The following is a 26,728-nucleotide window of genomic DNA, read 5'->3' as shown; positions in this document are numbered from 1 at the left end:
AGCAGGAATTGGGATAATCAGAAAAGAGCTCTCATTTCAATTGGTAAGGAATTCTTTGCCTAAAATAATACAACTGTAGCTTTTTAGAAAAGACTCTTGTTAATTTAGGTTTCATGCTCCTCAGAAGTTGATTTATTCATGCTTAGTAGAAAATTACCCCTGATAAGATATTAGATCATACAATAAGAAGGGGCTAGAAAGCAGAGAGCAAATCTGTGATTCAATGCTATTTACATGCAAAAAGGCTGGAGACTACCCCACATTATCTCATGACAATCGCAGAAACTGCCAATAGGGAAGGCACAAGAACTGAACTACTCAAAACAGATTATTTTCATCTTGTTTGGAAAAAGCCTGTAGGGAAGCAAGGCTCTAAAAAAGAAACTAGACTATAAATGGGAAGCGAAGATGAGGACTGCAATTTTTAAGTGATCCAAACCACATTTGGCAGCATTAAGTCTCCAGTACACTTAAAAACAAACTGAAAACACACGTCAGGGGTTATTTTTAATTACTGTACACTAAGCTAACGTTAAGTAACTACAGATGCACCATCTTAGCTTAAACAAAAAATAAGTCTCTAGGTTAGAAATCCTTCAAAAACTTTTCCTACCTCGTCAACATATTCCAGCAGATCAAGTGCTTTCTTGAAGTCATACTCATTGGCTCTTCTGTTCTCATCACATATGTACATCTAAGATATGAGAGATTAACGTAGAGGATTATTTTTAGCCTACAAACTATTGTAATTGATACCATAGACAACTTGTTGTGGGAAGACCACCACGTATTTTCCACTTACATGACCTTCTCATGAAAATATGTCTTGATTCAACTGCAAGTATTTTTACAGTATGAAATATACTTAAGGTTTTAGAGCGGCATTCCACCTATGTGACAATGGTCTGTGGACAAGTGATATTGGATATAAGGCTGCTAGGTTTCAAATTTAAATACCATTTAAGGCTGTAACATTCCTGGACTATTGTAGCCAGAGCTCAGCTCCACAAATAATCTCTCAGAATTATTTTGGTAATTAAGCTCAAAGAAGTACTTAAGTACATGTACTGCGTTTCACCTTTTAAAGCCAGGCAAGTTTGCTAGGAATATTTCACCATCACCCCCATTCTAAATTAGTACTTCAAAGGAACATTAACATGAACACTCTTCTTATTTACACTTTGAGTTTCATTCTTGCATTGCAAGTAGCAACTACAAACAGTGGTTTGACAACAGAATTCATAAGGAAAACTGTCATGGTGCCAGAACTTGCCACATCATGAGTGACACTTCCTACTCTTCTCTAATGCTGCAGACAGTCTCACTTAAAGAATACAGGTAATGACTTCAGAATCCACTATTAAGAGTTCTTCTAAAATATCACGAGATTTTAAACAAGCACGCTATCAGCTTTTGATTTTCCACAGGATTACAGAAAAAGAAAGAGTGAAAAAACTGACACCCAGACAGGGCCTGATTTGTTTTACAATGTTTTCCTGCTACTCGTTGAATTTTTTTTGTGTGCATCACCTGATGGTAAAAATATGCCGCCCACAAGGCTACTGGTTCTTGGCTACCACGAGAAAGATGTGTGGAAAAGGACTCAGCATTATTAGTGATCCCAGTATTGGAGTGGTTCATGTTTTTTCTTTAGAATGGGTTGGGGTTTTGTTTGTTTTTTAAGGAAAAAAGCAGAAAGACTTTGGGTGACGCTTTGCAACAGGTGATCAAGAGCCTCTTCCAGGATGTAGCCCCTTCTTTTTCTAGGTTGTAGCATCCTGCACTAAGGTGGAATTCTTCATCCCTTCTGCCTTCGAAGTTCTGCCCTACTGAGAATGTAACAGAAGGTAAAAACTGTCTCAGACCACAAATCAACTTCTGGCACCAATTTCATTTGCTTTTTCTCCTAGCAGCACTTTAAAGCAGAGAGGCAGAAAACATACTGGAACTTTACCCAGGTAATGAAGAAAACATGAGATACTCACATCAATGAGCTGAGATACAGACAACACTGGCATATCATTCAGGTTCAACTGTTTCTCTGCCAGCAATTGTTCAGGAAGTGTCTCCTGATGTAATAGAAAGCGCTCCTGTTCTGATATTTCTTGTAGTCATTTAAGGAAATAAATGTTTCATGTTATTAGAATTTATTACTGTGTCATAAAATGAAGTAGTAACTGTCAAGTCACAGTATTATTTAAGTCTACAAGTATTTGTTATGAAGCATCCTGTTTGGACACTCATCTATGTTCCTGAAGCACAGAAACACTTCCACTTCAGTATCGTCATCCTGGTAAACCAGTTCTTACTTTCCACTCCGGTTCCCACTGTAATGCAGACTGATAACTCTTTTCTCCTCAAAACCAAAAAATGAATACATAGGACTGGAGTGCAGCTGTTGCACTATGCAAGAAAGTAAGCTGGCTGATATTATACGATACCTTTTGGCTGAAGACCTGTGCCACGGACCTGACCCATCTCACAAATTATTCCATCTTTGATTGTTTTATTTTCCAGTATGATCTGCTTTACTGTTAGAAACTTACTAGGCTGGAACAATCAAAATGAAATAACTTCTGCCACACTACGTGAACCCTGTCCTTCCTGCACAGTTCCACTGCATGGTAAAAAAGGGAAAATAATTCTAAAGAGCATTTTATCTGTTTAAATTCATAAGCAAAATGTGGCAGAAATAACTATTCTTTATCAACAGAAAACTGATACACGAAGAGCATAAGTTTTAAAACCTACACCATGTGTCACAGAGAAACACATGGCAAAATTAAGATCAGATCAACTTTCGAGAGGCCATTAGTCTACTGAAATAAAGCTTTGATTTTCTCATTTTTCTATGGTTTTACTATTTAAAGGTATAGGCTGTGGGGTTTTTTGTTTTGTTTTTGGGGTGGTTTGGGGGGGTTTTTTGTGTTTTTTTTCACACAACAGTAAGAAAAATAAATTTAAACTGTAAAGTTCAGCATTGTTTTATAATTTAAAAGGCAAATAAATTATTATTACAAGCTAAAAATAATTCCTAAAGCTTACTTAGTTACCATAATTATCCCTGGGCTTTTCCAACACAATTTAAGAATTATATATAACACACATGGATAAATACGCAGATAAATAGAAGTAAGCTTGAGTAGTAACCTTGAGTAATATTTCAAAGCTTTCCCTGATGGCCAGTATCAGCCTAATTATTTTTGTGAAAAAGAAATTCTGCACTCACTGCACCATGTGCTGCTCAAAGAGTATCAGAAAAAAGGTATTTTCCGAAGCAATAGGAATGGCAGAGCAGTGGCACTGTTGCATTAGGTAATGAAGCTGAACAGGTATTCTTACTTCCCCTGTTAACATCCTTTCAAGTCAGAGCATAACAAAACACTGTCACTGTAACTTTCTAGATACAGAGAGTGAGATGCTGAGAAAGCACTTCTTGATCACAAATGTACTTGCAGGTACATGATGACAACACAACACAGTTACTGGATTTCCTTGTACAGCCTAAGAGTCTCAGGTCTTGAGAAGAGTGCAGACTGAGAGCCATTCAATAAACAGGCTTGAAGAAATGAAATAATTTTTACCTTGCACCTGAAATACCAAACACAGCTTCATGAAAACTCATTCAGTGTGAACGGTTTACAAGTTTCAGACACTTCAGAACTAATGACTTCTCAAAACACTGTGCAGATGCCGATATTTTGTGTTATTAGAAAAAGTGAAAAGACACAAAGTTTCCATGCTTATAGTTCTAACTTGCAGACGAAAGTGAATACCAAGCTTACTGCCTCATGCTGTCTTCCTTACCCTTCCTGCAATGAGCAAAATCATCAGCCCATTCATCCTTACCACAATTAGTCAGAGCCCTCAACCTAACAAATAAACAATCTGCAAAATTAACGTGACTAATTCAGTAACTTCATGAGGCTACTCTGCGCTTTGCTCTGTTTTTATTTCTTACCTTCTATTTTCTCTTGCAGTATGTCTTCTGAGAAGTCAGATGCCAGTGCAGCTAATTTGCTCAAGCCTAGAAGGGTTTTTTTCTTTGCAAAATACCGGTTCTCCATGTTTGCTAAAGTCTGCAAGGTACTGTGAGCCTGAAATTAGCAAAGATGTTAGAAATCAGTTGTGTAAGTTAACACCACAAGGTTAGCAATAAGGATTTAATCTGGACTGCAGTCTCACAACTACTTATCATTTGTAATACTATAAACCTTATTTTTAAAAGTCGTATGACTTGCACATCAAAGCTCTGCATTACACTCTTTAGGAAGAATCATAGATCTCTACTCCAATTGTGTCCAAAACAGTCTTTTCAGTACTAATCAAGAAAAACTATCAAAAGGACAAATTGCAACTTCACGTATTATACCTCTTGAATAAGATCCCAGGTTTCATCAAAGCCAGGTGAATATGCTTTGACAGAACAATTTTGCACGCAGATTGATTTGCTTGTTAATTCAGGAACTTGAAAAAACAGAGTTATACATATAACTGCTGGAGTAAACAAACATATAGGCAAGAATTTGTCTATCAGACAAAGGAATAAAAAGGTTCTAAGCACTTATTCGGAAATAAACTATCCAGACTGCACAGTAGTTGAGTTCTGTATTTTAGAATCCTTGCCCCCTCTTCACAATGCTTTGCTATAACAACGAAAACCTCAGTTCAGACAAATGCAGTATTACAAGATTCTCAGGATATTTTTTTGTTGTGGTTGGTTTGGTTTTGTCGGGGTTTTTTTTTTTTGGTTGTGTTTAAGGAGCATACAGTACTATCAACCTATAATTTGCAGTAGGATAGATGTTTCTATGCTCTGCATGCTTAATAAACGTGCACATGGATTGAAAGAAGCCATTTTTGTTTAGAAATATTTTATTTGCTAAAGTGAAATACATTCTTAAGTCTAGCAGAAGGAAGGAAAGACTGACCAGCAGGAAGTGGACAAAGAATAGCTGGGCAGCCTACAAGACAACAAAGGATCGAGTTTAAAAACAATGTCACATCAATCTGTCCACATGCACAACTGCTATTAAAAAACCCAAAACTTTTACACTATGGATGTAAGTGATTAAAGTAATCAATACCTTTTTTTTACTTTTGAGATACCTCCAAACTCCTTTGCTTTAAATAGTCTTGAAATACAAGTTTTGGGTTTTCCCTCACTGGATAATCTAATAATGCTACTGATAGTCACTATAAACCCCTAATTCCATCAAAGTAGTAATCACATAGCCAAACAAAAATTCCTTGATAAAAATGTATTAGTCATTAGCAAGGGATGAAAAGCATCCCTAATTTTCATTACCTGGTGCAGTGGCTTACACAACATACCAGAGGGTGCCTGGAGGAAGGCCTTTGGTACTCTATGAATAACCTGTGTTATGTCTCATCTACATGAGTTAGAGAAAGTGTCTTTTGATGAAAAATAGTCATAACTATATAATACGCCTACTTGAATGAGTACTTGACCTGTTTAATATGCGATATTTCAGTTTGGTTGTATTTATGAAACACTACCTTTTGCAGATCTTGACTATTGATTTCATGTAACCAGCTCAGATGCTCATGAGCTTGCAGGAAACTGGCCAGCTGCCTGTGCTGAGCAATAGGCTGAGACAACAGCTTCCCTCGCTTTCCTTTTTCTAGATACCAGCGAAACAGGAAATCTGAAAAATTCTGAAGATAACAAGAATATGAACATATTTTAGAAGTTACATTTAAATATAATTTGTCTTCTAAGGCAAAATGCTTCATAAAATACAATTGGTAGGAACCTACTTACAAAATAAGAAACACAAAAAATATAATGTTGATGAAAAAGAACTTAGAGTCCTGATAGAAATAATGTTTAAAGAATTCACGAGCTACTCTGCAGCAGATGCTGATACACACAGCATCCTTCAGTGAAAGTGAAGGAAGTACGAAATGTAAATTCTTCATGGTAACTGACAGGAATGGAAAGAGGTGTCATAGCAATCACAGTTCTAACCTTGTTTACTTACCTGTTCCTTTGCCCCAACAGAACTCTATGCCTACTATTTCCTTTCATATATAAGTTCACTTCTACCATCACTGGTTTTGAAACATTCCCTCCTATCTCCAAGTGCACCTAATACCTTACTTCTCTCCTTCATTGTTAAAAAATGTCTTAAAAAAAATACTATTTTATCCTCAAAAACTTCAATGTGAAATAGCTAATCAGGATTTATGTTTGAGATTTAATTTTGTCTTTATGGAGTAATTTTAGAGTAATGCTAAATTTTAATTGCCTTAATTATTAAAAAAATAGTTTGAAGCCATCAGTCTGATATTCTATCCAGACTTATCTATTCAGCCATAGACTGAATAGACTTATCTACATTTGCCATAGTAACTTCTTTTCAGAAAGTATTTTTCCTTTGAAATAAAGCACGTGAAGAGAAAAAAAGAAACTTTATCACCTTCTTTGACAGTGAGTATTTAAGCCCTACTATTAAAAACATTTACTGTATTTTCTGTCCATTACCGATACTTCTGCTTTTTCTTATTAAAACCACCTTTCTGTACTGTTTTTATTAGGAAAACTGTAGACTGCAGGATTTCTCTTTCCACAGTTGTAGTGGAAAGTAAAAGAAATTGATTTCACCAACTCTAAAATTAGGAACATTTTGTCCCAAACCCCCTCACTTTAGTTTCTACTGCCTTTTCCTTAAGCTTTTAAATTTTTCAGCACACTTGGAAATTTTTACACCAGCTCTTAATGGACGGTGGAAAAATTGTCCAACAAGCACCTAGTAGGCCAATAAAAAAAAAGGGACTGCAGCAAGACCCCTCCCATCCTACTTAATTGCTTTTCTAGTTACATATTAAACACTAAAAAATTGTCCTTAAATTTATACTACGTTAGTTTAATAAAACAGTACACTGACTACAGCACCTCAGCGAACAAGCCACAAAATGTCAAAAGATGTTAAGAGGGAGTCAACCAATGAAACACAAAGAAGTTCCATGAAAAGACAGTGTCCATACAGCCTGTACCCATATTTCTGATGAATTGCTCTGTAGTCTCAGAGTAAAATACTCCATTGAGTTCTGCACAGTAAATTCTTACTTCAATTTTAAACATTACTTCCACATGTATATGTAAATGCATAGGCATTTAAAAAAAAAAAAAAAGAAAAAACCCCAAAGAAATAATAACTTTAGCAACATTTCAGGAGCAAGTTATTATAAAACACTAGCTAAAGGAAACAGAAAAAAAGTTACCTGATCTGCAAACTGACTCATGTAACGTTGTAATCTGGCCTGGTTGTCTGTCTGCTCACACATTTGCACCAGGATATCAAAGTCACAGTACTTCTCTGCTAAAGTAGCTGCCATCTGATACTGTCCCAGGGAAACTATGTAATCAAGAAAAAGAAGTTATATCAAATAAGCTGTAAGAGAATGACTGAAGGCAGAGACCAGAAAAATGAAAACAAGTGCTCACATCAAGGAGATACTTACACATTCCCAAAAAACCATTCATCTACCCTGTGCACACCCAAGTTCACAAACCTACCACCTACATCCCCCACTACAAGAAGGAAGAAGAGAAGTTTAGAATACCAAAAGCCCATATACATCCTATTTTCTCTGGAAGTCACATCATCTGCTATTTATGCTGGGGGGTGGGATTCAACCCATGCCTTAACATCCGTAATAGTAGCCACACAATTACAGAGCGTGAAAAAGCAGCAGGCAAAGACTTTTGATAAAAAAAAGCAGAACAAGTAGTGATAACGGGGTTTGTATTAAAAATGTTAGTTCAGTTAAATATGTAAGAGTTAGCAGAATAATAAACTTTGTTTGTAAGGAAATATGAACTCTAGATTGAATATAATGATATAAAATGTATTTACAAGCTAACCTGTAAAAGTCTCTTGAACTATCATTTTCAGTTTTACTGACTTTTTCTTAAGGAAGTTCAAAAATGTTAGGAGGCACTGATTATTAGATAGTTCTATCATTTATTTTTAGTCTAAAAAGCCCAAACCAATTACTCATTAAAGACTTGTCCACATCTGACATGTTAAACAACAGGTTTGATTAGTAAGTAATCAAGATACAAAAAGTAACTTTTTTCTGATAAACACTAAAGGAGCTTTCAGGCATATAAGTTTACGTCAACTTGCAAAACAGACATTCAGAAATACATTTATAGGCTATTTGTAGTCAAGTGGCACAAGATAAATTCCTGCCAGAAAAATGTATCAAGTTAGCAAGAGAAAAAAGTTCAAGCAGTAACATGTTATTAGAGGTACAGGCATGGATGCAGTCCTGGGTGAAATTCTGTAATCAGTTTTTATTTTGTAAATATCTCATTAAATAATAAAAACACTCATTTATATCCTGAAGGCCAATGTGTAGAAGAAATAGAATTCAAACACAGACGCCATTTATCGGATTTGCATCAATTCCTCATTGAACGGAACATTTAAGACGTGCCTTAAGGAAAACAGGCGGTACTTACGGAGAGGCGACAAGAGTTCTGATCTCCTCTGCACATACTCCATTTCCAGGTTGCTGTACCGCTCTTGGTCAGCAGGGCGGTCCACCGATTTCAGCTGACAAACATAGCCATCCAGAAAACAGTCCAGTAGCGCCACCAGCTGTTCAGCCACCACGCTACGGAGGTTGCTGTCGGCCTGGGGATACACCATCTTCAGAATGATTCCATGCTGACGTATTAGTGCTGTGCGAAGGCCACTAGATGCTTGGAAAAACACCACAGGGAACATTAAAACAATAATCCCGAATTTCAGCATAGATTCCAGTGGTGAAAACAAAAGCATAACTACATATAATTGAAAAAATAGAATGAGAAAAGCTCATTAAAAATTTTAAAAATCAAAGCAATACTACAAAAAAAAGCAGCCCCCAAACATATACTCTCACCTACCTTTACATATTAAATTTGGCCAAAATGTAGTAAACAAAAGAACATAAACAACAGCACCACCTGAACTACACAGATCTACACTGCCAACTACCAACACCAACTATTATTTTCAGAAGAAAACAATCACTTGCATCATCTGTAAGCAAAGCAGAAAATACACACAAGGCAAAGGCAACTTAAATACCAGGACACAGTCATCAAGACCTAATACACCAGAATAGCTTGCATGGGTCCTGCTTTTCAAAAGATTTTTATCTTGGGAGCACTAAACAAGCATGTTTTATAGTAGAGGCCACAGGGAAGTTGAAGTACCAACTAGAAAGTGTTGGCTTCTGCAAATATTTGTTCTGATAGTTTTCCATCTTATTAAATCATCAAAACAAAACACGCTTAAGGAAGCAGAGAATCAGTAGTCCTTTTGGAACAGTTGTAGATCACATTTTGATTCATTTTAATGTTGTGTAGTATCCCATAGGTCTGCCAACCAGGACCAGTGCTTAAAAAATTAACCTTGCCTCCCAAATTTTGCTTTTGTAGTCAGATTTGCAATGCAAGTTTTAAAGAATTATCATAAATACTGGACAAAATAAGTGTTCATTGATTCATTCCATTTAATTCACCAAATGAAACCTTGAGCTTCTCCTATTCTTAACTGTCAACCTTGTAGCAGCTTTTAATAGTAAGTTTAACATACAGATTGAAATTCTTGTGTTCTGAAACTCATGAGTATTTTTGTTTAGGACAGATAACTAATGAACTAGTAATAATTTCTCACCAGTCCATGGAATATATTCAGGTTCTCTTTCCGGAAGCTCTCCGGTTTTATATGAAGAGGCTTTGGATTGACGATAGTGACAGGCAGCTTGTAGCATGTCCTGTTTAAAGGCAAGGACATAAGCACTTTAAAATCTACTCTACCTGTACACACACAGACTATAAAAGACAACATCTTTCATAATTCTGAAATACTCTTAATATTCTCCTTCCTTCTACACCACTTTCTCAGTTGTATAGAAGAGCACATACTGACTGAGCAAGAAACCTCAGTGCTCAAGCATAAGCTATTCACTCTGCTACATACTCAGGGTTTCCTAACTTCCAACCATGCTGTGACGTTGCAAATTCTCTTTAGCAGCGGCTCAGGAGGAAAAGGAATTCTGCTTGAGACCATCTTTTCCTTCCTAATATATTTGGACACGTGAAAAGTGTATCCACTTCTGTTCTCCTATCAGTAACTCAGATGTACTGCACTCAAGTTGAGTGCTTTTCAATATTTACCGTTCTGTCCCACAAAGATTTTAGTTAACACAATTCTATACCTTAATGATGTTGTTCACATTGACAACTATCTGGGCCCACTCAATTGATTCAATAGGTGTATCTTTCAGGATTTGTTCCTCTTCCTCTAGTAAGCATTCAAAGATAGAATCTATCTGGGACACCTTAAAGATAGAAAGAAAAATGTCACTGAGCACAAACATATCCATTACCAGCTGATACCTGAAAGCCAACTTATGAGTTGTATAGAAAAATAAACAAGTAGAACCCACACCAACAGCCAAAAATATTAAGAGGTATCAACTACTCAAATGGATAATGAAAGCACCAGCTTATATTTCATCCAATAGTTAGTATACAAGAATTGTCTGATTTCTGGTCTGAAATCTGGAAGAAAAAATCCTCATTTTGAAAGGCAACTCCATGAACTTTCATTAAGCATATTCCTCCATATTCTTCTGAAACACTGGTCAGTAGAAGCTTTGTTAGATAAAGCATACTGGATAACAAGCCTGCTTTAAAATAGCAGACTATCGTTTCTATTTTCTTTTACGTTTATTTTTCTACATTAGCAACTACTGTCCTCTACTGGAAAAAAAACTTCCTAGGAATAATGTTTTACACACAGTTCTCAAGAAGGAAGAAAGAAATAAAGACTGGGCACTTAACTAGAATGTGGCATAAACTAAGAAAATTCACAAATGTTAGGGAGGACAAAATATGATACAAATCTATCCAGGACAGCTCATCATAGCAGCTCTCCTATCCGGAAAGCTTCATACTCTTCAGTTCAGCCATAAAAAAGATAATTCAACACACATCATCTGCTATGTTAGATGTCAGAATTCACGTTTCAGCTGCAGACAAAAAAGCATGTACGCTAAAGTGAGGAAAATACTGCCACACAATCCCTATTTAAAGGGAAATTGTTACAAGTTGAATTGATTTTTAAATGGAAAGTTTTCAAAGCACACATTAAAGCACTGCAACTTTTGCTCCATGCAATGCTATACAGATTCAGAAATATATGGTTTCTTACCTCTCGAAAGAACACATCTGCAGGGGTAAGACTTGGTGGAATGTCACACTCCCTTTTGTTTAATGCAATCAGTATAGCAGCATTCACCATATCAGGCAGCCTGGAGTGGTGATTCTTGAGAACAATAGCTGCTGCCAGTTTCTCTGCATGCTCACAGAGTAGCAATCGAGTTGCCATTGGCATCCCTCGTACTGGAAAACTGGCCAGACGTTCAAATACACCAACCTGTTGTTGAAAATAATGAAACACCACATGCAGTTTAAACAACGTTCTAGAAGATTTACTTTAAAACAAAATAGTACGCTACTGTGGGTGCTGATACCAAAAGAACAGCAGAATTTTACCTGATGAAGAAACTCAATGAAGAATGAATGTGCTTTTGTCTTATCCTCTAGCTGATGAAGAAGAATGAGAGATGTATTGCTGAAACCAGCTGCTTCTAAAAAGAGAAAAATCTTAGATCAGAGCACTTGATACCTTCACTTCTTTGATAAGCCCTTTTTTTGGTCTCTGAGGTAAAAATATTTTAGAAATTTCTACAGTGTTACTGTACTGTTACTTTTAAAAAGTATATGTGCACCTGTTTATATATTGTTTACCATGCTATTTTTGATGTGGTTTTTGAATTCTATCATAGCTGAAGTAAAGCTATTAGAAGAAATCAAGTATTTTTAGACCAGTACAACTATTCTGAAGCATTCAATTCACTACGCTACTAAAAGAGCAGCTTGCCAGCTTATTCAAGTTTTAGATTCAGATCCAAATTTTTATCTTTATTGCAGACTAGCTATTGTAAGTTTATTGTGCCGTAGGTCACAGCTACTGCAAAATAAAGTGTTAACAGGCATTCAGACTTCACTGACTTTGCACTGCCTGCAATTTCACCACATAAGTGGTTGCCCAGCACTGCTCTGCTTTTCTTTTTCCTCAAATGAGCTTGCATCTGAAAAGTCTGGACAGAAATGTTAGCTGACAATTGGGTCCTTAAAGAGTCAGTAAGGATGATGAGAAGCTTTCTCCTGAGTCTCCTCACAAGTATCACACCTCAGTAGAGTTCTCCAGAGCTCAAGTTATTTTCCTATTTCAGAATTTCTGTATATTCTGAGTGTGCTTAGACACTTATCTTGGAAGAGCTATCACCATGAGCAAAATTAGCAAGACTATTTCCAAGTAGCTATCAATTTCCACTTCTTGCTTTCGCCAGGAATAAAGGCAGATAAGCCTTTAAGCCCTAATCGAAAATAAAGTTGATTTAGAAAATGCTAAGGATCTGATGCCTGAGAATTTTTAACTGGCTGCCATGCAGGAACAACTGCAGCAGTATCATCCATCTATAACAATTTACTCAATCTTTCAAACTAAGTCTCTGCTTAGTAACTGACAACTGTTGCCTAGAGGTCCTAGGCACAGTTTCAAATTAACACTGTTCATAAGAGACAGGAAATCACGAACAAAGAAGTTTCTTGCTGAAAACATGTCTACTTTACGTACAACAAATACTCCAAAACAAATTTCCCTAGTCCTCTTTTAGGCAGATGTGAATACCAATGTCCCAGAGTGATACAAGCTCACCTTACCCAGGATCCAAAGTCTACCAGAAGCTGTGCAGCCACACTGACAAAGGACCAAGCTCGTGCAAAAGAGCTCTTTCTCTCAACATGTCTGCTTGTGGAAAATAATTTAGATCTAGCCAAGGAATCATGGAAACACTGAAGTGCCACCACCTGTTCCTTGCTTATAAATTTTATCCAGATGGGTTTTCACAAAAAACCCCAAACAATGCCAACCAACATCAAACACCAAAAACCCCTACAAAACCCCCCCATACACCGTTATGTTTACCTTCAGGTACAGATTCAGCCCATCTTGGATCAGAGGCAGGGTAATCATCCATTAAGTCCACACTGATCTGAGTCACTGCCTTATCCAGTTCAGTATCAGAATCCAGATCTCCATTGCTTGGAAAGAGCTCAACTACCATGCTTTGTGCATTCACTATATCTTTTCTGAAAGGAAATAGATATAAATTATGTGAAATAACTAACTATAGCTAGGATTATAGGAACAAGAACTACTCAGTATTTTCTGACACTTTTTATGAAGTGCTTTAGATTAGTGCTTTAGCTATCTTTAAACTAGTTAAGGTATTCTGATTCTGTGGATAAAAGGTATTCCGATTTTTTTTAAAGCAAGTAGGCTGCACAATCTATAAACAAAAAAGCACAAAGCATTTCAAGTAACTTATTTTATTAACCCCATTATTAAGGGAAAAGTTTCTCCATACAGAGCTAAGTCTGGATGACTCTGGTAACCAAGTCACCAAATTTCTACTGTTTGCTTTAAAAATCCTCTGAAGAGTACACATAATCACTCCCACAAATGGCAACGGAGTAAAGGCTCCCAGGAAAATGCTTCAGCAAATATATGGCATTATTCTTATTTCCTATCATTTCAGAGAATCCTATTCTATTCAGGTTAATAAGTAAGACTAAGGAGCATCCAAATCTTCAAACCTCCAAGGTATGAAGTTGTACTGAAGAACTCTATGTAAGAAGTAAGCACTATTCACAAAAAGCACTGATTTGATTTTGTGACTAAAAATTATAGTACTCTGAGAAGGGATACTGTGATTCCAACGTATCTGATTTTGGAAATACTTTTTCATGAGGCTTAGTTTGACTGTTCATATGACAAGATATCTTGCAATGAAAATCAGCAGTGCATCCAGAAATTGCACGAAGGTTTACTAAACCAAATCATACTTCTAAAAACTGGAATATACTGAATCTTCTATTGAACAGCCTTCCATTAGTCGCTCTTCATCAATTGCTGTTCTGCAGATTTCTCCATTCATTTTACCACGCTATTTTTCTGGATAAAATCTGGATTACTACTATACACAAAATTGTTAATTTCTTCTAGTTTCATAAATACATCCTGTATTTTAATCAAAATAACATTAAAACTTTCACACTGTACCATGTCATTTTCCTTACTACCTCCTACTTTTTTCTGACCCGAGTTTGAACCCCCTTGTTCACACTGTCAACAATACCAACTTTCCTATTTGTTATCTGTGCACTCAGACCTCAGCTACTCCAGTCACCTCAGGACTACGGCCACCTTCAGCAGCAGTTCTGTTTACTTACATGCCTGCTTCTGAGAACATGTAGATTTCATTCTAAATTTTGTGCATGCTTACAGGTCTCGTCTTGATATCCTTTGTTATGTGTCTAACCCCCTTCATAATCTTCTGCCTCACATGCAGCTCTAAGCCAAAAAGCATTCCTACTGCCTGTTATGTTAAATCTGTTCTTTCCAAGTTTTAAGACTCTTTAAGGCGATTAGTTCTAAGAGGGTTTGTGGCTTGTTTCTTTTGGGTTTTTGTTGTTCTCTGAGTTTGTTTGTTTTTTAAATATATTTAGAGGATGTTGTTTACAATGTAAGTCTACAGCTCTGTTTATCTTATCTCTCCTCTTCCTGCTTTGTTTACATCACTCAAACTTTTCAGAAGCATTGAATGCCTCCCAAAAGTCAAGATGCTTTAACTGGGATAGTTAGATTAACTGTGTATTTTCTACCACTCCCCCATATCAATCAATCTAAAAAAGATATAACCTTGCCACAAAATCTGCCATGCTAGTTATCTTCATGGCCACATAAATAGTAATTAAACGTATTTGAAAGTATTACTGAAAACACCTACACAAATAAAAACGAAGTAGAAAAGGAAATGGTATTTAACAACAAAACATCACTTATTAAAAGAATAAAGAAGTCAAAATAGCAAAGTTTAAAGCTGTGTCATTGGCATTAATGTAACCATAGTATTTACACAAAGCAAAAAGTCATTGAGTACAGAATTCTGCTCATTTCTATTATGTATCACTCCTTCACTAGTCCAAGATGTTTCTAACACTTCCCTAATAAAGATAAGTGTCATTACAACAGCTTTAATTAAAACAGCACAAGAGTACCTTTACCAAAGCAACCTTACTCAAATATGAGAGCACCTTCAAGAATAGCAAACAAAGTCTCAAAAATCAAATGCAATCTCTACCTGCAGTACTGTAAAAAAGCAGCTTTCAGTAATTTAGTCTTATCTTCTTGAGCTATAATTTCTATTCTACTGGTTGCATCAAATGCAGGACTCTGAAAATGCAAAGTAAAAACTTCAGCTCCAAGACAAATATCAATCTTCATTATGAAATGAAAACAATTTAAGTATCAACAACATAAATTTAAAATAAAAACACCACCTGGAAGCAGTTGTATTTAAGCCAAACTTAAGCCCATACAATACATTACAACAAAAGTCACACAGTGATTTGACCTCAAGTGTCTTAAGAAAATTCTATTCAGACACTATATAGCCAGGGCTCTTCTCAGCTTAGCCTCCAAGCTTTTCACAGTGTGCTAAGAAAAAGCATCTCATACATACACAAAGGAACACACATAAAAAGCTAAAAAACCCACCCTGATTAAAAAGAGAGAACCAAGTCCAAGCTTCTGCACTAGTGTTATCTCAGGCCTGGTAACATATGTGAAAAAAAAAAACCCCAAAACTGTATAAACTCCACTTTAAGGAATTGCAACTTCAAAACAACAGAAAACAAGTTACCCAAACTGGAAGATGTCATAAAATTTATTTGGTTTTGGAAACTGCTTTTATTACAAGTGTTTGAGTCTCTATTTTAAAAAAAGCCAAACCTTTAAAACTAACAAGCCAGGATTTCCACAGTGAAAATTCAAAACTGCCAAGAAAAACATTTAATTTCTACCTTCAGTTTTAAAATCAGTAACCAACCAACCATTACCTCACTTCTTGGTCCAGCAACAGAAGAGGACAGAGAATCTTCCAGGTCTTCAGGAAGCACAGAAATGTTTTCTCTCGACAAGATAGTGATAAGTCCACTTTTTTTGGCAAAGAAGATGGGAAGGCTAGTACAGGACCCTGCTCCTAAAATGCTATCTCCTAAGATGAGGAGAGCAGGAAAAACGCACACATAAAAGCCTCTTTAAGAACAAAATGCAACAAATAGACAATTATTAAATTTTGTCATGAACCAACAGTAATTGAGAACTGCACCTGACCTACAGAAATTGTGGATATTCAAGATACAGATTTCCAGACGCTGCAAGTTTAAAAACAGAAGAACAACAAAATCCAGATTCAAGTGGTACAAATTCTACTTAAGGACCAACATCCTACTTGAAAACACCTCTACAGATCAAGGATGACGTACATAGAGACATCTGACACAGGCACCTAGGATAAATTTTTGTCTGAACCTTGACACAAAAGTTAACTTCAGGAACAAAAAATCCAAAACCCAAACAAAAAAATCCCAGAGTAAATGTTGGAAGAAAAAAAAAAAAAAAGGCAAATCCCACCCCTTAAACCCCCCACCCTTTCATAGACCAAAAGTGAGGTTCTACTTCATTTTCATCTGAAACTCTGTAGAGAAAGCTGTAACGGTACTGGATGCCACGTCAGTGCTTTCTTCAACTTGAAAGATTTAATAAGGAGAGAAAGGAGCATATACATGATTCTGCTCTCCGAAAAATCTAAATACTGTAAAAACAGTCAATTAGAAAGAATCAACAAATTTTTTCTTTTTTTTTTCCCCCCCCTGCATGTTACCTTGTATGCCAAATATGATTTTCTCCTGTGGTAAAGCAATTCTTCCAGTTCCAGTGGAACATGCAAACACTTCATCTTCCTTATAGAGGTAAGCAGCATGGCTGAAGTAATCTGGAACTACCAGACAGCACAGTACTTCCTCTTCTGACTGAAAGCATAGCATAGGAGCAATATCACATATGTAATCAATACCTTAAACACCTAACATTTTTAAGGATGACCCGAGTTGCCTGAATTTGATGTTTATCAAGATATGGATATAACTTATTACTTGAAACCCCAAATAAACCACTTCTAATTTGTCCTAAAACTTAAGATCCTTTTTAAAAATTCCATGTATATTAAATTCTTGTTAATTTCACATGGAAAAAACAGATAAACAGAGTAGCTTTCACACTCTCCTTCCATCTTAAAATTAAATTTTAAGATGCCATTAAGGCAGGGGGAAGACAGGGAGGAGTGGAAGAAATTTACCTGAGGAAGTTATTACACACATTTATGCTTCCAGAAGATAGAAAGTGAGGTACACTAAGGACAACCAATGTGTCCTCCCCTCCCAGCAAGCCAGCTGTCTAGTAAGTACCAAAATACAGGTCTCAATTCCTTGTCCTGCTACAAGAGTCTCAATAGAGTCTGAGATCTGTTCTAAATGGATTACATGAGTATACTATAAAATTATTCTGTAGAAACTTTCACAGACAGGACAAAAACTAAAATAAATCAGTAATAATCAGATGCTTAGACTTCTATTTTTGGGGCTTTTTGAATTATACATTAAAATGTAAATAAATTTTACATACATTTACTATTCAACATAAACAGACACTAGTACACATTTTCCTCAGAATACTATGAATACATATTTCCAAGAAAACCTTAAGATCAAGAACTTTATTTTCCTTCAAACAAAAAAGAAATGATAGCTGATTTACATACGGGAATATTCTGAAACACTGTGCTTTCTTCATGCAGTTTCAGAGCCTTCATTTGCATACCTGGAAAGATGGATTATACTGTGTGACCTCCACAACAATGTCATCAGACATCTGGTAGCCTTTATCTTCTACTGTTATCAGAGTGTAGTAGACAAGACATGGACGATCTCCAGGATGCCATGCTGCAGCAAGTATCACCAGCCCATCACTATGCAACAACAAGTACCACACCACTGAGAGAGTTATTACATATTTTACTTGCTCAAACTCTACCACTCACAAAGACAGATATTTAAGTACAATCACAAATAAGTATTTTCCAATATTCTCTACTTTTTAAAGACTCCCTATACTATTTGTTCTTTCAAGCTATTTTATTAGCAGTATTCATATTGCAATACAAAACCGAACCAAGGAAGTTGTGATGTCATGTAATTTAATTAAACACGAGAGATACTGAATTCTCTGCATTTGCTGGAACTAGTCACAATTGCTTACTTGTATTTAATATAAAGAAAAAAACCACTTATCAAAGCCTGATAAAACAACACTAAAAAAGTGAAAATAATTTATTCTGGTAAAGAATTTGTAACGCCAAAGAGATGACAGCATGAAATAATCTAAAATAAACCCAGTATCCTAATATGACATGTACCATGTGGTGGTACCCAAGTAGAATTTAACTGCCATTATTTACATAAAGCTTTTGCAAGAAAACAGAAAACATTTATCTCACTAATGTAAGTCTTAACAGATGCAAGTGTACTTCCTTACCGATTCTGTTGCAAATCCATGTATTGTATTTTTACTCCTCCTTTAATATCTTCATAGTTACTTTCAGAACCCTAAAAAACAATGCATCTGACTTATGACTATATATAAATAGACTATTAAAGAAAAAACCAAACCTTTCCGGGTGCAATTGCTCTTACCCAAATCGCATCTGTAATATGTTCTTTCAGGATCCTGTTGATATCCCAGCTCAGAATGTAGCGTTCTGATGAATCATCAATCTCCCATTTGTTTAGATTTGAACTTGTTAGCATATAAAAGCTTGATCTCTCTTTATCCCAAAGAACACTAGAAATCTACATTTAAAAAAGACAAAGCTAAAAAGGTTAAAGCACGGCCTCAATATTCAGATGCAACAATCTACACCACACTCAGACTTCCTCGGGCAACCTACATAAGTTACATTACAAGATAAGAGTCGATGATTTCCAAGAGAAGTCTTACTGTACAGCTACAAGAACATCTATGGTAAGTATGTTTCTCATACTTTCTTCTGACTTATGTGGAGTTCACTGAGAAAGCTCAACCTAATCACCAACCTTGGTAACCATAAGTCAGAAAAGTAAAATTACAGGTTACTTTGAGTTTCTTCAAGTAGTGATCAATAAGGCTATCACCACAAAGAGGCAAGACTTTGAATTGTTTTGTATTACCCAGGAAGTATTATTTCTTTAAAGTCTCCTTTTATTTAGACCTAAAGAGCAAGTTAGCATTCTCCTTTACAAAGCATACACAATTATTTGGTTTGTTTTTCTTTCAAATTTCAAAGAAATGTAAGTAACATAGATGGGTTGAATCTTGTATCTTTTTTGGGGGGGTCATACATCCTCACACAGTCTCTTCTTCCTTTCTTAAACACTGAGGCTAGAAATTACAGAGGAAATTAAAGTAATTACTACGTGAATGTTTTTCAAGCTTACCACAGCATCATTTCCAGGAGACAATATACCCAGAAGAGAAGAAACCTTTCTGCCAATTCCAGAAAACATGCCTTGACCCTGTGGCAGAGCATGCTGATGAATCTTGCCAGAACTGTCTGGTATCAATCGAATGAGCTGGCCACTGGAAGATGATAAAATAAAGCTTCCTCCCTAACAAAAAGAAAAAGCAACCGTGCTAAAAATTAAAGTCACATTCCTGAAACAATTCTGTTGTCAGATAACATACTTTATGTCAGCTCATAAGGATAACAATAAACAAGACACAAGGCATTCATAGTACTTCAGAGCTAACAAAGAAAATTAAAAAAAAAGGAAAGTATTCATCATATAAAGATTGTTTAAAAAAATTTCCACATTATTCCCTATGCTTGAATTAGTTCAGCATAAAGCTCAGAATACTTTCTTAATTTTAAACTGTGTATTTAATGAATCTCTACAGGCACAACTACATGTAACATTCATTTTTGGATTACGAATTAAATGACATTCAACTTCCACGTGTGCACTTAAAACTTGAAGTGTCATAACTTTGCACTTGTCCTGGTTTGAGCTAGAACAGGACTAATTCTGTTCAGTGATTTGACTTTCCAGCTCAGTCTCTGCCAAGTCCCTGCACTGTCTGAAGTCCACAGCATGTTTGTGCAGACAGTGTCTGCTTCTAGCAGTGGCAACGCTGGATGTTTACAGTCATTGCCAGGGACGGGGATGCAGAAAGGCTCTTGCTGACACTTGCTCCTGTGCAGACCAAGGTCACTGCTACATCCTGTGTCCCATGGTGGGGCTGTAGTAAGTGAGAGGCTGCACCTGTGGGGAGGAGTGGACAGGACAGGTGACCCTACACTGACCAGCAAGGTGTTCCATCCCACAGACATCATGTTTGGTATAAAGCTAAGTCAAGCTCTCTTCTTCAGTGGCTGGTGTCTGAGGATGACTCTGTCCATTCTGCCTCTGATTCCAGTTTGTGCATTTCTAATCAGATTCCAGAATCCAGCTCCTGAATCCTGTCTGATGCTGAGTCCAGTCTGGGTCTTCCCCAGTGACTGTCCATGGCATCAGTAGTGGAGAAAATCTATTTGTCATCAGGGAGGCTGGCTTCAACATTGGTTTTGTATATATTTAATAACAATAAAATGAAATATATACAATCTCATTAAAGCAGTTTTAGTTTTCTCTACCAATCCATAAGTCTCTCTCCCTTATTCCCTTTCTCTTCTCCCTTGGAAAGGGAGAGAGATTAATAAAGACCATCTGTCATTTGCTGCTTGCCAGCCCAGCCCTAACCCTTGACAAACTTTTTTTTTAAATAGCATCCTATCTTACAGGACAATAATCTAAATGAGCTGCATAACAAATCTTCCATCTGGCTATGTCAAAAATAAAGTCAAACATCTGACTGGTACTTAGCACTAGCAGAGACTCATTTTCTTAGCATTGTATGGCATTTTTTAATCTGTGAAACACCATTTCAGTTTCTCAAAAGAAGTAAAATCTCCTGTGATCCTTGGTATCCAATGGTGAAAAACAGCGATACCTTTGCTCTAAGAAATGTGAAAAGTCTTATACTTTATGTAAAACACGTACTCCACCGTAGGTGCTTATATACCTCATTTAGGAGTAGGAGACTTCTGTTAGTTATGACAAGCATTTTGTCATAACAGGTGCATCCACCTTAACACTTTAATTAGCCTCAGGAGTCTGCTTCTGAAGTGACCTTCTGCTAGTCCCCACATACTACCACACACTACCTGCTGGATCACATCACATCACAGAGCAGTCTGATTGTACACCCTTTGAATGAAACTAAACCAAGAGATGGGCTCTGATGACTAATGGACATTCACTTCATGCAGCTAAGCTGAAACTAGTTTAAAATAACTAGTTTTAAATAACTAGTTTAAAAAACCCCTCCCCTCAAACGACCAGTGTAGATAGCAGTAGTGCCTCAGTACCAACCTTTTTACTTCACAGGTGCCCAACTATCGACACTCAGCACTTGCTAACATACACATAGCCTTCATTCCCCCTATCACCAAGGCATAAAAAAAAAAAAGGTGCCTACAATTAAAAACCGATCGAAGTTTGCATGTTACAGGGAACAAAAAAAGCCTGATACATGTTCAATGATTTTCAAAAATGTGAACGCTAAGGGCCTGGAGACTGCTGAAAGAATGAACTCTTCGCTCGTATGGGAACAGTTCATAAAATAACTTAAAAAACCCAACCCACATAATTTTCATCATCATCCTATATAAAAATAATGCTAAAAGGTAAATCCACCCAGTGGCTGGATGACTAAAGTATGGTTGTCATATTCTTAATAATGCGGCTTTCAGATCATTGATTAATAAAAGGGTTCGGGAAAAAAAAAAGGTGTTCCTCTAGCTCTGAATTCACATTGATGTTAATATTTCAGCTATAGGTGTGATAAGACTTTGCTGCCCTCATCGTGATATCTGATACTTGGTCACAATTCGGCTCAGTTAAGTTAGATTCCTATTAGCATTTCTTAAATTCTTGAAACTCTTATGAAATCCATCATTAAGATCACTGTTATTTTGATTATGTTTACAAATGTTTATGACATGTTAATGCCCTAAAATAGTATCGATAATACAGGATCTGAACAGTAGATGTTGAAAAGGTCATGAGATAGAGTAAATGAATTGATAATAACTAGTTTTAAAGACAACATATATTGTAACACACATAGAATATACAAAAAATTAATTTTGAGAGCTTTTCCCCATTTAGGTATAGCAACAGCAGAAATCAAAATTTCCAAGAACAATTCATAATACATTTGTTTCTTACTTTCATACAAAAAGCTCTCAAATTTAGTCACTAGCGAGCTATTCCACAAGAATTAGTCTGTGGATTCAGAAGTAGCTGCCTCTCCATTTATTGGAGATTTAGGACTAATAATGCAGAGCATCCTTTTAAAGTCAGGAATTCAAGCATTATTTTAATATAAATCATACTATACCTTTACTGCTGTTAGGAAACTGCAAAAGGAGCCTCCAAAGTCTGCAAAAGTCTCTGTATAGGAACCTTCATGTGCAAGATTGGGCCAGTAGCGCACAGAACCTTCGCTGGTGGCAACCATTATTGCCAGAGACTTGAAGTGAGAAAATAATTAACCGGTCATGCAAGATTACAATAATCAGACTGCAGCTTTAACTAAAACATGTTATTTTACCTATCAAGATTGTTGGTGACTACACACAAAAAAAGAAGTAAATACATACGGATGCACAATGACAAACCTAGAACTGAATAATAGTGAAACGATTCTGTAGCATAACTTAATATGTGCATGGAGTGTTATACTTACTTATTTTGCTAACAACAATATTTGCTACGGGTTCTTTTTCCTGATTAATTCATGGTCTGCTACAGAAATGCAAACAAAACTTACAGTTTCAAGACAGAAAAGAGCCCGTGGAGAGTTCCAGATGCCAAGGGTTATAAGCCACCATGGAAGACTTGAAATGCAGACTTTAACAAAGAAACGGCTCTAGCGTCATTAAGAGATGTCAGATCACATGTAGGCTTATAAACACATAAGCCTACAGTGTACCTACATTCGGGCTTCTGACTCAGGAAATCACTCAGATACCAAACTCAAAGCATGAAGCAAGAGACTGCCTTCAAATTGACATTTAGACAGAAAGCATTGTACTTAATTTACTGGTTGCTGAAAATAAAAATCACAGAACAACAGAAGAACTGTAGCCAAGATCTGTAATCAAGCTCCTTGGAGATTTCCAATTGATTTTTGACTGGACATAGATCTTCACAAAAGAAAGCAGTTAGCTAATGAACATCATAACAATTAAAAAACCACCACAGAATGCATTGTCCTTTGTGATTCCTGCCCCCTATTTAATAATTTTCATTTTAGTGAAATATTTCCTACCCTTAGTATTTCTACTTCACTCTATAAAATCATAGAATCCAAACAAAGCTGAAATTTTAAAAGTCTTGGTTTACGTGTATTACTTCCCTCTAAATTTCTTTGGGTATGAATAAGCAATAGAATATTCAGAGTTTTCAAGCTAACCACAAGATATTAAGGTTACTTGTAATCATCTGGAAATGTAACACAATTACAAATCAAAAGGAGAGATGCTATTATACATTCTGCTGTTCTTCCTTCTTCCAAAGATAACTGCTTATTCACTTTTATTAGAGCACTGCAGATATGAACTGAAAAACCGCACCCAAGATGAAAATGAGAGCTGCTTTTTTTCATGAATGATAGTAACAGACACGTTCAGACATGTTTCCAGAAAACTTAACTGATCTTCAAACCTCAACCTCTATCACAGGATGTTAAGAAAAGGCATTTAGGAAAGTAATCAGTCAAGACAGACTAAATCCTCTGTCCTTCAAGCACCAGCTTCCTTATAAAGACCAGCCAAAGCAGAGTGCTGGTGTTTCTCATCCAGGTGTACTCGGAATTAAACCACCGCTGAACAACTTTTCCAGTCAGCATATGTTTAAATTGCACCTGCTTTTATGAATATTTGATTGACCTGGTGCTTGTTATGTCTTCATTTACTGTATTTTTGTTTGCTATGAAAACATGTCAAGTAATCCTTAGAAAAACTGTAATTTAATCTGATCCTACACCATACAATGCAATTTGAACAATCTAGCAGCATTTTGCTTATTTCAAATACATTTACTGCAAATTAACAATCCCCACCTTTTGAATAGATATTACCACACCAAGTGCAGTTTTCAAATGCTTGGTAAAACAGACTATATTTGAATTTACTCTAAAAGCATTTTTAAACACTGAAATTTAAAAGTTGATCACCTGCAGAGAAGGCGCTTCACCTGAGGAACTGAGACAAGATATAGCTGCTAAACTAGAACTCCACTGGAAGTCACTGGGTGGCAGCTGCAGTTCCTTGCAGAGAGATAACTAAATAAGAAAGAGATGCCATTATAAACATGAGACTGCAAAAAACTTATTCCTTGGACACAGTGTCTTTAGACTTTCTGATCCTGATAAATTTAATCTTCAGGTAGCCCAGACACTGTATGAGGAATCCAAAAGAATGTCACGGGAGATTTTCAGCAAGGTTGTCACAACCAGCAAACAGCTAAAAAACACCTACTTGCACATCTTCAAACATAACTGTTTTTCTTTTGTTTTTGTTTTTTTTCTTTCCCAAGTGTTCTCACAACATTATAATTTTGAATTCTTTCTTTCACAAGTGCTATTATTTGGACATTCCATAAAGTTCCCGTACTAATACAACAAAGCAGCAAACCAAAATTAAACTAGAAGTGCTTGAGAAAGCTCACTAGGTACTAACAAAGTAGAGGGGCAACAGTTCTCCCCTTCTGAGAAGTTAAAAATTTCATCCCTTGAAAAATCTCTACAAGTACCAGAACACATATGCATGACACTCCACTGTGTGTATGTATATATTGCACTAAGGTACTGATTTTGTAACTACAGGAGTCTTCTGACCATACTTGCTATACGTTGAAATGCTGCTGAAACACATCCAGAGAAAAAATTCTTGACATAAGAAACTTAGATGAAAAACACCTGCAGCACAGCTGAAACTAACCAGGCTTTTTTCTGACAAGGTTTTTTTCTGAAAATCAGTCACTGAATCTCTAAAACAATCTGTAACATATCAACTACCCTCTACCTAGTAAACTTTATCAAGACTAACGTAACAAATGCATTAAAATGCAAATAAGTAACTTTGGTGGTAGGTAGACAATTAAAAAGAGAAAAATACAAAACTAGAAGATCTCTCAAAATTTCAGTTAGTGTTGTTAGTATGACTTTAACAATCATGTCATTTTTGAGAGACAGCATTAACTCAAATTTATAAAGAAAACATTGCTTTAAGTGACATGACCGAATAACTTGCTTAGCTAGCATAAACCATGGAATTTTTTCCATCTTGATCTTTTGAATACCTTAGCAACTGGAGACTGACCAATCTTCCAAATAATCAGCCTCTCTTTATGGACTAGCCAGGCCCATCCACTTTCATCCACTTGAACAGTCAGCTGGTCATCAGCTATATAAAAAGTAATTTTAAAGCGTTAAGATTTTCCATGACGCTGTAGAGTAACCTTAAGACCATTTCATTTGCATATGAAAATAGGAAATATCTTTTTCTATTCAAATTAAATTCCACATTCGAATTCCCATGTATTTGATTAAGACATCAAATTATTACATGTAGTTTAAAACTCCATTCAACAAATGCTCAACTTTTGAGAGTTAAAAGTCCTAGAAGATATTTCCATCAATTTACACCAGATAAAAATAATTTTTATAACTACTGAGCCATTTACATTCTATCAGAAAAAGAAAACAGGGAAAAATTGCTTGTAAGACTAACTCCTTGAACTCAGAGAAAGTTTTGTGCCACTGGGGTTTTTAGACATGGTAACAAATTTGGATTAAAAATAATTTTAAAAGATCAGAGCATCCACACTAGGAAGCACCAGAATCAAAGAAAGTGATACAAGAACGAACCAATAACCAAAAGATACTAAAAATTTACTACAGTCTTTCTTCGTAACTTTGGTTTATAGGATATACTGGTTAAGACAGAAGCTGAAGGACTTTTACATGCATTCATATGCACACTGGTGTTACTACAATTACAGTCACATAGCTAACCAAGCTCTATTCAAACTAAGACATAAACACTGCAGTTTCCACTGCAAAATTGACATTTAAACAGTGTCAACACCATGTTAACAGTTCTCTCACCTGCTGATTTCCATGAGGAATGTAACAGATTAAATGAGTTCTTACCATCAGCCTTTTTCAGGGCTTCCATAACCTTGACAGGCAGAGAGGATCCAAAAGCCTTAACATCGTAGTTAATAGTCTCATTTGCTGAGAGATGCTGGATAACTCTGGTGGGAGTTGCTCTTCGACAAAACAAAACGTTAAAGTGAGCTTTCTGCTGTTTCTCCAGCAGTTTCAGCAGACATTTACCTCATTAGTGTCTGTCTGTTTAGAAACAGACGTGATGAAGTGGGTTTAAGTAAAATAAACGCGCTCTCACTGCGAGCACCACCTGAAGCAGTGATTTGGTGGTCTCCTTACAAGTTGTTAGCTGTAATCAAATTCCTTTATATTTTAAAGAATTGATCTTGAGCCTGCGTTCCTCTTCCAACCTCCCG

At 36.1% G+C, this 26,728-nt stretch overlaps 1 protein-coding gene across 1 annotated transcript in view; it reads right to left on the bottom strand.

The window, feature by feature from the left end:
• Positions 1–26,469, bottom strand: part of NUP133 (nucleoporin 133kDa) — a 30,836-nt gene extending 4,367 nt beyond the window's left edge. Inside the window, exons 1-22 of the mRNA XM_010135729.1 lie at positions 26,355–26,469; positions 25,502–25,605; positions 24,375–24,482; positions 22,536–22,667; positions 19,532–19,702; positions 18,752–18,907; positions 18,594–18,664; positions 17,880–18,027; positions 16,885–17,032; positions 16,058–16,215; positions 15,301–15,392; positions 13,083–13,246; positions 11,585–11,679; positions 11,241–11,465; positions 10,243–10,365; positions 9,699–9,798; positions 8,495–8,737; positions 7,249–7,382; positions 5,521–5,679; positions 3,962–4,097; positions 1,986–2,104; positions 614–694 (exon numbers count right to left, since the gene is read on the bottom strand). Of these exons, the coding sequence (XP_010134031.1) occupies positions 614–694; positions 1,986–2,104; positions 3,962–4,097; positions 5,521–5,679; positions 7,249–7,382; positions 8,495–8,737; positions 9,699–9,798; positions 10,243–10,365; positions 11,241–11,465; positions 11,585–11,679; positions 13,083–13,246; positions 15,301–15,392; positions 16,058–16,215; positions 16,885–17,032; positions 17,880–18,027; positions 18,594–18,664; positions 18,752–18,907; positions 19,532–19,702; positions 22,536–22,667; positions 24,375–24,482; positions 25,502–25,605; positions 26,355–26,379 (2,892 nt within the window). The 5' untranslated portion in view covers positions 26,380–26,469. The remainder of the gene's footprint in view (positions 1–613; positions 695–1,985; positions 2,105–3,961; positions 4,098–5,520; positions 5,680–7,248; positions 7,383–8,494; positions 8,738–9,698; positions 9,799–10,242; positions 10,366–11,240; positions 11,466–11,584; positions 11,680–13,082; positions 13,247–15,300; positions 15,393–16,057; positions 16,216–16,884; positions 17,033–17,879; positions 18,028–18,593; positions 18,665–18,751; positions 18,908–19,531; positions 19,703–22,535; positions 22,668–24,374; positions 24,483–25,501; positions 25,606–26,354) is intronic.
• Between the last annotated feature and the right edge of the window lie 259 nt (positions 26,470–26,728).

This window comes from Buceros rhinoceros, unplaced genomic scaffold (genome assembly GCF_000710305.1).
Source record: "Buceros rhinoceros silvestris isolate BGI_N320 unplaced genomic scaffold, ASM71030v1 scaffold43834, whole genome shotgun sequence".
Lineage (NCBI taxonomy): Eukaryota > Metazoa > Chordata > Aves > Bucerotiformes > Bucerotidae > Buceros > Buceros rhinoceros.
Note: the sequence above shows the minus strand (reverse complement) of the source record. Positions and strands in the feature narration are given on the sequence as shown.